Source organism: Osmia lignaria, chromosome 14 (genome assembly GCF_051020975.1).
Source record: "Osmia lignaria lignaria isolate PbOS001 chromosome 14, iyOsmLign1, whole genome shotgun sequence".
Classification (NCBI taxonomy): Eukaryota; Metazoa; Arthropoda; class Insecta; order Hymenoptera; family Megachilidae; genus Osmia; species Osmia lignaria.
The window spans coordinates 6,416,910-6,430,655 of NC_135045.1; the positions used below are offsets into that span (position 1 = coordinate 6,416,910).

Consider the following 13,746-nt stretch of genomic DNA (forward strand, 5'->3'; position numbering starts at 1 on the left):
GAAACGGTTGCCTATGCTGCTCGCATACCTCTAATTTATCACTGTCTTTTTGTCGATGTTGCGAGCGGCTCCGTTCGTTTCCTTTTACAGCCTTTTATGTCTTTTCGCCTTTTGTTAGCCTTTCGTTTAATTCACCCGCTATTTTTCGATGCTCCATTGTCGGTTACTTACCGTACCAAAGCTTGCCTCTGATTAATTCTACGGTTCGGGTAGGCGTGAAAGGCAAGAATACAGAATTGCTTTCGGATTTCAGATTTTCATTCTACGGATAACAAGCCCTTCTTTTAATACCCACTGTTTAAACACTGATTATTGGCTGTGTACACAGAGTGAAATATTCGAACGAAATATCATTATTAAAATATTCAAATGAGAATTATTAATAGATCGAAGAGCGAATGATTTCTATATAAATGAAGAAATTCAAAAAGAATTGCTCACCACATTTGCCTTGGAATGCCACTGTGATGTTAGCACCCTTCGCGCAGGCTGCTCTATTCAGCTCGCAGAGGGACGGATAGTCGACCCCATCTGTGCCACAGACAGGACCCGATCCTTCATGATCCCCTAAATTAGGACAGGACTCGAGGCATTCGCAGGTTGCCTCGGCACCGTCTCTGCTCCGCACGCATTGCGAACCTTGAGTGCAGTTCAGTTTCTCGCAAGGGTCCTTGATTTCTGTAACAAAAATTAATCGTGCCGGATGAATTAATAATTAACGAGCACGTTTGATCGATGATTTTTTTTCTTGATATTGGTGGCAACGAACATAATTACTAGCCGTAAACACGAGGCACACCGTAAAGCGGCGTAAAATTAAATCAACGCGATTCAGGATGAATAAAGTATCGTCTACGGGGGATTTAGCCAGCGCGATAGAATACATTCTACGGGCCGTGACCGTGTGCGGGCTTCGTCTCCTTTCTTCCTGGGATTTAAACAGATAAAAAGCTTCCGCGAATATTCAGTCGCTGCTAAGCCGGTGAAAATTTTTAATGGAACCGCCGCGATGGAATATAGAACGGTAAACCCAATTAAAACATTCTACCGTTCGTCGTGGGTACAGTGATTCTTGGATCCTCTTTTAAAGAAACCGCAGAAAATACTGGATATCCTTTGGTAGAACAATTTACAAATAATTCTCTTCACGATCTGTAGAGAAATGAATAAAAATGAAACATAACGAGAAAGTTTTCGTTTTAAGACTAAAAATACACAATTAAAATTCAAAGATTAAAATTCACGAATCATCCCACAGATATTTCCATTAATTCTCATGCAAATCGCATCGAGAAATTGATCTAAAAATTATTTTTGAATATTTTATTCCACCGGAAGGCACTCGAGGCTGTGGTCGCCTATGAGCCGTCTTTCATTTTTTCTTTTTTCTCTCCGGCAGACTTCGTTACGCGTACCTGCGGATACAAATCGAGTCTCGTTAACCGGGAACAGAATACGAAGAGGCCTAGACGATGTCGTTTCGCTCGTTATTTGAGCTCAAGTACCTTTTGGGAAAACGTAGCAGCACTGGGATATCGTCAACGCGCCGCAGAGTATCAGAACGGCTTTGCCTATCATTGTTCCTTGCTTCGCCCCTTCCGCGTTCCCTTCTGCAAATCAAACCGACCACTATTCATCTCGTCGCTATTACTCGCTGCATTTCACCAACTGTCTTCTTTTCCAACTCGAGGACAATGGAATTGCACTGAGTGACCCTCTGACACCTCTGAGCGTTCGTGAATTTCTCGGTGACACAGGAATTAGAAATGAAACGTCACCGAACGTGAAATTTCAAAGTGCGCCGGTGGAACTATAAATTGCAAAAGGCAAAGAATTCGCTCTTCGAAATTCAATGCCTCTGTTCAGCTCAAAGATGTCGTATAAATGTTTTTAATAATGCAAAACGAAGGGAAACATACATACTCGAAGAATATTGTAAGATCGGAAAGAGAACCTATAAAATTAGGGAATGAATTGAGTAGATAAAATTATATAGTTAAGCGAGTTTCAAGAACTGTAATTACTTTTCCCATTTGAAACGATAAAGCGCATGTTCCTTTCAGGAAGGTTTTAACGGGACATAAACCTTGACGAGCTTTAATATAACCGAGCACTTTTCTTGCTCGTAAAGCTTCTGATTTTCTCGCCATTAGGGTCGCCGTATTTAAACTTAATCGATATTCCGATTTCGATATCTCATTTGAATCCAGTAAAACTTACATTGACCCATTCTTTTTATTACAAACACAATTTCAGAATTTAGGTACTTATTTTTAACTGAATAAATATTATCATCGTCACTGGTGAAATGGTTAATCTAATTGGAGAAAAATGCCTAAGCATCAAAGTAAACGCAACTCTCTAACTGCAATTTGTCTTTCAGAGAGCTGTAGCTATGTTTCGTTAGTTACTAGCTCGTTTAGACGATCGACAGTTGCAAACGTTTGTGTCGTCGTGGAAAGCCAGCAGGTTCAGCCGGATGATGGATCGTGGCCTCGTTTGCATTCAATAACTCCCGGGTTCCGGTGTATTTTCGATTTGCCATTCACCACAACCTGATTATCGTCGTTAACGCATTTAATTCGCCCATCCACTCGTCGTCGCGCCCTCGTGATCGATGCGTTATTAATTATCGGTAGGACAAACGCAATTAGCGGTCGGTTATCCCACCATCGACTACACCAGTCGATTTGTCCAAGCACAATCATCCTAATGGAACGAATTTTCCTAATGTAACACGACGGAACCTAATTACTCGAAATGACGAAGATTCGCCCTAGGATGTTCCACTTCCAGCACCGCATCTCTGGGAAAGTTTAAAACATTTCATTTTAATTTATGATCCTTCCCGATAGAATTTTATCTCGTGTGTTTATAAGAAAAATACGTTTAAACGAGCGGTAAAAGTTGGCTCGACTCGTTTCGAGAAAGCTATTAAGAAATCTAAGATCGATTTAAAAGTTAAATTCACTCGAACTTAAAAGGTGCAGCGTTTATTCAACGTTGAAATTATGAGCAAAGTGGCTGGACACTTTTTGAAATTTCATTTAAGAGTCTGGTTGCTTTCTTGTCCGTTCCCGGTTTCACGGTTTAAAACAGCAACGTTTAATTGAAACGGCAGAGCACAGTATTTTTAGAGCGAACGACGAGGGACGGACATGCAATCAGCTTTAAAGTTTCACTGTTTTTCGGTCATGCGAATCCGCGTTCAACTTTTTAATCCGTCCCAGTCGGTCATTCATGTCGATGAAAGATTAACATTCTCTATAAAACTATCGCTGTACCATTCGACGAACGAAATAGCGCTGGATATGAGTTAGTCAAACACAAAATGGAATCGAAAAGCCAGCTTAACTGAGTTCGCGAATCAATCATTTGCTAAAGCTGCTCGTTCTATGCTCGTAGAAAATTGAATGGCCGTTTCAACGAGTATTATAGTGGTATACATCGTGTTTACAATTCGTGATTCCTCCATTCTGTTCGAAATTAATTATTGTAAAAGTTACAAATTCTATTCAAACTGTAAAATATTCGAAGCGACTATCAAAAGTATTAAATTGAATCAGAATTCTTTAATTATCATATCTAGCTAATTTCATGATGGTCGAGTGAAAAACTAATGATAGAAGTCCCTTCCTCTCAGAAACCATGGTCCACCCTCTCGTTTCACCCCTATCTACGATGCCGTCGACGCGATATAGTAATTAATAATCCATTTTGATGGTTTTTGTCGGTGCACCTGACCGTCGCAGTACGCTCGCGGATAATTTATTATCGGCAAGTACCGCATTACCGGCGTGTTCACCGATGCCAGCTTCTTCGTTAATGCTCGTCGAAACGTCTGTCAACTGTCGATGGCATCGTTTCCAGTTCACGCCATACTGTTTTGTTCCGCGTTACGGTAACGATGCGTTCATTCCGCGATTCGTTTGTAATTTATTCTGTTACCTTGCAAATTTTCCTAACGTTGAAACGTTGCTTTTTAACAAATTTCAACGTGTACTTGAAAATTACATTCAGTGATTACCATTAAGGTTTTTAAGGCCACTACTACCTGCAGAAATGCTCGAAAACGATGACGAAGTGATGGACGATCGGATTTCCAGCTTAGGTATCGATGATTGCCAATTAGTGGGTCATTATCGAGATGCACGCGGTCAGTATAGTGGCACGACAGAACGTATCGGCAGCAAGGGTCAGGAAGATGAAAGGGGAGGATCAAGAGGAGGGAATAATGGGATCGAAGGGTGGCCTGTATGGTTGGTACAATCGGACCGTGTCGAATGAGCCTCGTTAGGCAAACTTTGAGAGCAGCCCGGATATTGTCGGGTTAGGAAACAGAGAAGTGGACTTGGCCATTGAATGATTACGAGGGTCATTCTAAATAAGAAGAATTCCATCTTTCTTACCTTGGTTTATTGAATAATCTGACCACCGTAATACAACGGCCACCATTAATCCACGTTAAGGTTTGCAACATGCTGTTGTGGCGTTCTTATTCAATTTCGGATGAAGGTCTTATTAGAAACACGATTCTTAACAGGTAGAATTTCTTTTCTTTTCCGTACCAGTTACGCTAGGCATTTAGAAATTCTACTAATTTTATTAATAGACTCGTAGTTTGTAAATTTCTTAATTCTCTAACCATCAGTTTCAAGGATAAATTACATTCAAATTCTCCAAGCAAGTTCTCTCAAAGTAATTCTCCAACACACCATTAATGTCTCTGAAACCCCATTCACCGTCAAAGGTTTCCTTTCCCAAAGAACGTCAATCGATCCAACGTTCAAAGCAATGTTATTAACAAACATAGTAGACAAATAAATCTCGTGATTTCCGATATCGGTCCTCTTCAGAAGATACACAACACGTTCCGTCATTCTGGAAACTGGGTCGCAGCTTATTATTCGCGAGGTAACCGCAACATTTGATGGAATTTTGACACGTGACTGGTTTTTATTTCGTTCCCACTCGTCATCAACGGTTTAACTGTTAATCAATCCGTCGATGCGAGTCGTTAATCTCGCTCCGTTCGGTTCGACGCCATAAATTTCCCCGGGTCGTTGCTTCCGCGGCCTTTGAACAGCCTCGAGACGTTGGAAAACAAATTGTTCCCGCAAGTGGAATAGAACACATGCCCCGATCGGTCTTGAACGGCTTTTGGATCAGCATAAACGAGATCGAACGAGAGAATCCGACGTTGGTGATTAACGAGCGAGTTTCACCTGTCAAGCGGACAGTTCTCTGCTTGTAATCGGATATGGGTTGTTCGGTCAGAACACGATGGTAGTGAAGGCATCAGATCGAATTTGGGATTGAGCCCGGTGCGTGAAAGGATCGAGAGAATGACGTGCCGCGTCGTTCGTCATGAGGCCACTCTGCGAAATTATGTTATCACGTTTCTAATTATTTCTCGTTTTCACCTGTACAGTGTACGCCGACAATGGAATGCAATTTAATCGGTGCAAACGTTAATCAAATTTGTGTACAATTTGATATATCGCAAGGAAGAATATGCTTTAGTATAGTGTTTCTTCCTATATCCAATCTTTGGGATAAAATCTATGTACGTTACGCCACGTGGATAACCACAAACTTCTAAAGTGTCCAAGCTATCTGTACTATCTTCCTTAAACCCTTGAATATACGCGCATTTTGTATGGAAAATAATGACACCTATTCAACGTTAAAAATATTGGTTACTGCGGCAGCGTGACAATTTTGAGAAAGCATACAATAAGGAAGGTAATATTGAAGCACCTTTAGACTCTAAAGTTTAGAGTATCTTTTTCTAATACGATGGCTCGATGAACTTCTGTCATAATATTGTATTCCTTTCAATTTTCTTTTGTATCTACCTCTAGATTGCTCATCTATATAGTATCTTGTCAGGTAACTGAGACTAATTGATTAACTCATTGCAAAGGTTCTGTAGTTTATAAAGGAACATTTGCCGAATAATGTAAACTTCACTCAAAAGCTTCGGGTTAATATATATCCGTAATTAATGCTTTGTGTTAAATTGTAAATTTGTAACAATATTATTCCATAAGAGCGCATTAGCGACGCTTTATCGGTTTCACTGAACTGTAACCGAGCAAATGATTATATTAAATATTTGTAACCGAGTGCCTGTTAGCAGCAATATTCAAGTTGTTTATTCATAATTTATTTGATCGGCATTCGTATCGGATTATTTGAAAAACTTTATTCAATTTTCATCTGCCTTTGACGGAGAGTCACTTTCATTATTAATATTAAATGTACACGCTTGTGTAATATGTTTTGAATAACGCACGACACGAGCATCGCTCTTCATTATTAACAACAATTGAATTTCGTAGCATGACGTACTAAATTGCGTAGCGGAAAGCAAAGAAATTAATTACTTTCGAACTTCGTTAAAACACGGGATACGTTTAGTCCTTTTTTTTTCACTTTGTTCAGCAATTTGTTACAATTTGTAAAGGTAATTATTCTCTTTTCGTGGTGCCTTGTGTTTCGCCGAAACAACTAAAGGGTCACGCTCGGTTAAGTTTAGTTATGCGATCGATTTCAAACGGTCATGTTCCCTTATCTACTTGGCTGACCACTGCTGTCCTCGTTCTACTTATCTTTGCCCGGTTCAAAAGCGACGGGAACACTAACCTCGATTCTAATGACAATGCGCGACCGTAATATCGTACGCTGTAATTAACCCTCGAGCAATAGTAAAACATTTTTCGTATAATGCCTAGTTCTTCGCAAATTTCGTCGAGAATAATCATTTTTATTTTTCCTGTTTGAATGATTTTCACAGTTGATTACAATCTGCTTCGTACTCCACGGATCATTGTGCGTTCATCCATTCGATGCAACGTTACACAGAGACAACGAACGATTGTAAATTTATAACACGGTAAAACGTTTCGGAACTCTCTGATAATTAATTATACTGCATGTTCTATATAATCCGGAATATTGCAATTGCATTACAGCTAGCGCAACAAATATAATTAAACGTAGCCACACAGGAGCAGTAACGCATTTAATACTGTCGTATAATCGGATGGTGCATCGAATATTATCCAGTCCATCTGTGTCACGGTGAGTTTCAGAGAAAATTTCAATTTGTAAATTCACATTTATTTTCTAAAAAATTTCACATTAATGACAGAATACATTAATTTGAATAGCGCTTATTGTTAGCATCACAAATGCAGTTGCAACGTTATTAGTAGATTCTGTGGTAGTTTTCTCACAGATTCCTGATACTCTAGGAAGACGAAGAATCCCGTAATCATCGTCAGCGATTATCCTAGTATACGGTAGCATCCTACCGTCTCGATCTGCTTATCCGTTTGGCTGACCGCGTACGGATTCGTTCCACTTATCTCGACCCCCTGTCGCTTTTGTTCTCGAGGCGAAAGCGTGCCACGAGTCTCGTATACGCGTGCACACCGTACTCCATTCCATTATCTATGCTAATTAACGTAACGCCGACCCTCCTGGCCCTGCTGAGACACGCTGAACGTTGCAACGAGGCCGAAAGGGTTAAAGAGGGTAAACTTGAACGGGGTACTCGGTAGCGAGGGAACCAGAAAACACGCTGAGACGAACGAGGACTTACTGACGCGCGTTCGAGCCCGATAAAAGCCAATTACAGGCTTATCTGATTCAGACAAGACAGCTGCTCGTGCACGTACCAACCGTGCGGTTTTTCGACGGGGAAACAGCCCCGAGATTTCGATCTGAATTGCCTTCGCGTTGTTTTATCTCTTCCGGGATCTTGCTAAGGTGGATTTTACGGGATGATTAATATTTTCCGCCTTTTCGATCAGTTTGATCGCCAAATACGCCTCCTTTCATATTTGGCTAAGTTGATTTGAAAATAGTCAAGAAAATATTTAATACTGAAAGGATCTCTTTTTGTTTGATTTAGATTCTCAATTGTGACAGTGTAAAATCAACTTTATGTCTATAGAATCATTTTGTTAGATAATGTAGCTTGTTTACATTCGTTTTGTTGAATGCATTGACGTTCGAATAGGTGTAAGTACTTCTACAAGAAGTTTCACAGCAAAATGAGATTTCATAGGGTAGCATGGATTAAGTTCTTGTAGTTAGTGCTACTTAAGATTTCGAGGTGCTTGTCGTATCGTTGTTTCGGAAGTGTTTCAAAGTTCCTTGAACACGATGGAGAATCAACCAGCACAGGGATTCTGATGTAGCTCGTTTAGATAGATACTGCTATGTCCAAAGATTAATTGGATGGCTGTATAATATATTATCTACAAATTAATTCTACACATATTAACAACATTAACATTAATTAATTAAACCATTAGAAAGAAAACAGACCCCCAAATGCATTTAGATACATATGAAATTATCTATTAAAATGATTAAAACTTTGCACTATAATCACTCCGGAACCAGTGACAATTTTTTCATACAATTAACCTTGGAAGAATCGGGGAACCTTCCTCTTTAAAATGCACTTGGATCTAAGTTCGTACGATTTCCGGTTGCCGAGATATCGTCGTGTAAAGGGAAGCGTAATTTTTAACATTTTACTATGCTGTTCCCTCGCACTGACCTATTCCACCTCCCCCCACCACGCGGCAGCCAATGACAGAGCTGAATGAGCAGCTTTTTTTACTATTACTACTATCGTGCGTACGCATTTCCAGGAAAAAATGTAGGTCACGGAGCATCACTGTGACGCGCCGTTCATTAATAATTCGCGCGCTAGTGCTATTCTTCAAAACCGTATATCTCGGCAACCAATTGAGATATCGATCTGCGGTAAATTGCATTATAAATGGCATTTGATTCTCTATCTTCTGAATGTATTTTCGAACCTAAATACACAATTTTATTTTTTAATTAAAATATTAATTATCATTAAGAATAATGTTTATACACAAGTACAAAGTGTTTGACTATGATTGGGGCATCTTTCTGAAGAAAATTTTTTCGAGTCTTTGGTAAATGTAATTGTAATGGTAGTTAGAATATTCTTTCAAAAGGAGATGATCGCAGACATTGAAGCTTTAAACGGTATGGATTGTAACTGTTTGAAAGTTCTAGTTTTCGAGGAATTGGCGAAACTGTACGCCATTATTGCCGCTATTTTACTTTTCCAATAGAAAGTGTCGATTTCAGCGAAACGTTTGGGGCGGCTACGGAAAAGTTTTAATTCGCGACGGTGATTCGAAATTATGGGAGAATTTCAGACATTCGCGATATCCCGCGTTATCCCTCCGCCACGCTGTAACGTTTTCTAACGCATAGTCTCGATTTCAATGAAAGTTTCCCTCGGAGTGTGGAAAGATAATTCGTGGAATTCCCTACCATGTAAAATCCGAGGAATTCCGGACATTCACAAAATTCGACCCTACCTTTGTCGTCGTCATATCATTTTAAATGAAACCGTTCAAATTTCATGAAAATTCTCTGTGTCAGCTGGAAAATTTTCGCCGCGAATTTTCTGCGGGATAGTTATAGCAAAGTTTCAACGATTCGCGAAACAAACCGAAGCACGTTTAACGCGTTAACGTAATGTTATCAATGATTAGATTATTCAACGAATCTCAACGCTTAAGCATTCTGTAATTTTACGACTTAAGAAGTTTGAAAATTCTCAGGCAGCAAACTGAAAGCGAAGTTTATATTGCACGGGAGAACTGGATGAAACAGAGTTTCGCTGATGCGAAATAATTAACAGCATTTTTACTGTAATTTATGGCGGGCTCTGTTGCTTGCCGTAACAATAGTTTGAAACATCTTGCATACACTTCCTGCTGTCTGTTCTTCGTTACTTGGTAAAACACATAGCAGTGCAGTTCGTGTGGCGTGCAACTGCACGTAATTGCAAGATAAACATACACGCATTAACGAGAAGCCGTCATTGTTGCTCTCATTATGCCGGGTTTACATTTCGCAGAGCTAACCGAACGAGTTCCAACATTTCTGGAAACCTATATCAAGGTCGTTAACTCGGAACGTTTACCTGCTGGATTGAGAGTGTAACACGAAGAGACGGGCAAGAAAGAAATCGTTCGTTCCATTACCTCAACGAACACTTTAAATCCTCTCATTTAAGGTGGCTAGTTAACTTCTTCCTCTTCGCTGACTTTTATCGCTATTCCATCGATTTATCACGCATCCTGATGGCCAAACGTTCTTAACCAACGCGAAAGTAATTGATTGACGTTAACTGTGACTAATTCCTTTTTATTTCGTAAGATAATATTTTTTCATTCAGAAAAATACACGAGCTTTACCGAGAATAACGGTGCTTAATAGAAGTTGCATCGGTTATTATTTCATAAATTTCTAATATTCAACAAACTCAAAATTCCACTTGATTTCTATACACAATAGAAACTTCTAAGAATACCTGTTATAAAGAATACAAATGATGTTAGAATAAGTTATAAAACGGTGTTAATAGAAGTTCCAAAGATATAGCTAAGCACTTGGCCAACGGTAAAACAGTGTAAAGAATCTAAACAGACGGTAAAACCAAAGTGGTGTTCAACGTGTAAAACTGTAGTATATGAGGTAACCTGAGGAAAAGAAGTAACAAGGATAATGGGCCTGTGACGTCTCAAGGGAAATACACGAGCGTCCTGTGAAAATAATGTGAGGCTCGTTTGTTGTGTCAGACAGTGATTCGTTTGGTTCAAGTCAAAGACGTGAGAAAATGGCAACGACCAGTGGAAAACGGTGTATTTTTCATCTGCATACTTAGTGTCTGTAACCAGCAGTAGTTCGGGGAAGGTTCCCTCTTTCTTTCTTTTTTCGACGCGGGCAGAATAGAAACAAAATAATAGAAAAAAGGGTTGAAGAAGATTCTGAGAGGGATAACTGGAACAGGTTTAACTATGCACAGGGTTTCATTTCAGTCGAGGCTGACCAACTCTCCGAGGTAAAGCAAGAGCTGCTTCTCCCTTTGCTTTCAGCTATTTACACGGTCCCTTCTTTCCGCTTTTAATTTTTCGCTTGCGTTAATTTCGCGTTGGAAGAAACTCAAAAAGGATCTGCAAAGGTCTTCTTTAATTTTAAATACAGTTGGGGCTCGATTAACCGGGTCATGATTCTCCACGGCTTCAATTGTATAGAATTTCGGATTTATTCTGTTTGCAAGTAAAACATTCAATGAGTCAGAGAATTATTCACAGTTAAGAATTAACCGATCATCATAAATTCGATAGATGATTACAAAGAAAGAAATTGGCTTCTGAAATATAAATTCTACAAACGTTTGAATTGAAAATTGTACCTTAAAGTAAAGGAAATATAGAGCACAACGAAACTATACAGAAGTTTCAATAATACAGAAAGAAGTGGAGTTCTTTCGGGGATAGAGAATAAGGTCTGACTGCGTACGATGAACGACTACTTCCTTTTAATTCCGTACAACTTTCCCGACAAGAAGGTTCAAAGATGGTTACGAAACGTGAATACAAAGCGTCAAAACCGAAACGGAGGGGCTACTATGATCTCTGTTCTCTCGCCGCTGAGATCTCTTTTATCGAGGAACGGATAAAACAATGAAATGGAATGAAAGAAACCTGGAACTGTACGAGAATGCTTGATAATTCTTAAAGCTTCTGTGCGATGAATAATCGAATTCAATCGTATTACAATTTTAACGAAGCGTGTAATTAAGATCGTTTCCCTTGCAATTTTATAATAACTTCGCCACTTGACTTCTTTGAACAAACGAAAAACATTTATGCGAGAAGAAACTAACGTTACATCTTCTGTCAAAAGATACGTACTGAAAAACGATCAAATTTATACGAGCGAGCATTTAACGATGGAAAATTACACGAATCTGTGAAGTACATTGAACGTGTAATTCATGGAAACGTGTTAGTGTGTTGTTAAAAAGTTGCTCGAACGAGGTAAAAAGATGTAAAGAAAGAAAACGTGAGTTGCATGATGGTGCACTTAAAAATAACACACACACACACGGTGGTGAGAATTCATCGAGAAACACCACCACTTTTCCACCCTCGTTGCCGCTTCTGAAAACATTTATCGAGCGAAGTAATTACAATGTAGGCCGGAGTAAGGACTGAACTTGCATTTTAAAACTCTATTGTTCCGATCGATTCGACTGGAATGACAAAAGAATCCCTCGGTTCCCGATAATAGATGGAATCCAACGAATGGCGAACGAGTAATTATCTCGTTGCTTTTGATGGAACATTTTCGATGATCCGTAAGTGTGTTCCATCTAACATTTTATCTAGATGATATTTTATACGTGATTGTAACGATTTGGAACAATTGCAATTGAAGAGTATTTTACTGCACATAGGGAGGAAGAATATGTGCTGGTTCCCTCACCATTCTAAGGTTTTAAAGTTCTAAGATCCTAAGGTTATACAATTCTAAGATTCTAAAATTCTAAGATCTCAAAATTCCAGAATTTTTAAATCCCAAAGCAGTGAACGTCATTCTATTCTATTCCATTCTATTCCCATTCTACTGAAACTATTACACATTCTAAGTAATGGTACTTAGACAATGTTCGTGCTTGTAAAGCGTACTTAGGTCGGAAAGGGTTAAGAGTACCCGACGAAATTCCTTGTCCCGACTGCTGGACAGGTAGCATTGTATTTCAATTGCATCGTTAACGCACCGCGTGACCACCGATGAGGATCGATCATTTGCATCGGGTATGCAAATCGCGGATCGTTAACTTTGGTCTGGCACGGCGTAACGCCGATGTTTATTTAATACGATCGAACCGCCGATAGCCAAGGGCCAGACTTTTCATCCATCACGCTCGTTTCTTTCGCTGTTATTAAGAACAAAGATACAGGAGGGGGATAAGGAAAATGGTACTCGAAAGTGCAGACCGGTTATTACATCATTACTGGTGATGTATAGCGTTACGAGGGGGTGGGTGTAGAGGGGGCCCACAGGTATTAATCACATCCGCCAGAGATAAATTTCGATGCAATCGGGAACCGTGCACTCGTATGCACGGCTATACCGTGACGATAACGGCTGAAAATACGTGGCTGTGTTTCGTTAATTTATTTCCATCGTTGACTGGTGCATTAAGGACACGCCGAGGCCGCCAGGCGAACACGCTTTCAAGCGTACCGCGACACGCTTTAACGACGACAAAGTAATTGTAATGTTTCTTCTCGTTACTTCCGGAGCAGTGCAAGTTCGTGTGTTTTTTAAGTTGCTTGAATTTCTTTGTAAGTTTCTCCACTCTAATGCGTACAAAGTACTGTGAGGAAGCATAGTCGTATCGGTATTTATGTGGACGTTGACATTCTTTTAGAATTAAAATTCTTTTTAATTGATTTTTGTTAATATATTTTCTATTTGATGTGTGAACCTATATCATTATAACTGTAACATATGCAATTTTCTCTGAATCGAAATAATCATATTGCATTGAATTTTGTAATAACTATATCAGCCCGAAACAACCACGATTGTTTCCTTGCATTTAATATCCTGGTCGGTGAACGTCATTCATGCTGTATTTTTTTTATCGCTCTACAACTGAGAATCGAATTCTCGTTCCCATTAATTAATGGTACGATGTCCATATTCATAATTTAGTAATTACTTGAACGATTAATTCGTTCGGTAATTGTTGTATTCTGCGTGAACCGTTCGATTTCGTTCTTTCTATTGACGAACAATCAATTGGAATAATTCATTTGGACAATGACAATCATGATGTTGATGGATAGTCGTTCGATGCAAAAGGTTTACGTTTGT

At 39.3% G+C, this 13,746-nt stretch overlaps 1 protein-coding gene across 11 annotated transcripts in view; it reads right to left on the bottom strand.

Annotated features, from left to right (window-relative positions):
- LOC117605741 (agrin) overlaps nucleotides 1-13,746 on the bottom strand; it is a 347,580-nt gene that overhangs the window by 27,116 nt on the left and 306,718 nt on the right. For all 11 annotated transcript variants that reach the window (XM_034327402.2, XM_034327405.2, XM_034327404.2 and 8 more), the window contains one exon: nucleotides 442-678. In XM_034327402.2, the coding sequence (XP_034183293.1) occupies nucleotides 442-678 (237 nt within the window). The remainder of the gene's footprint in view (nucleotides 1-441; nucleotides 679-13,746) is intronic.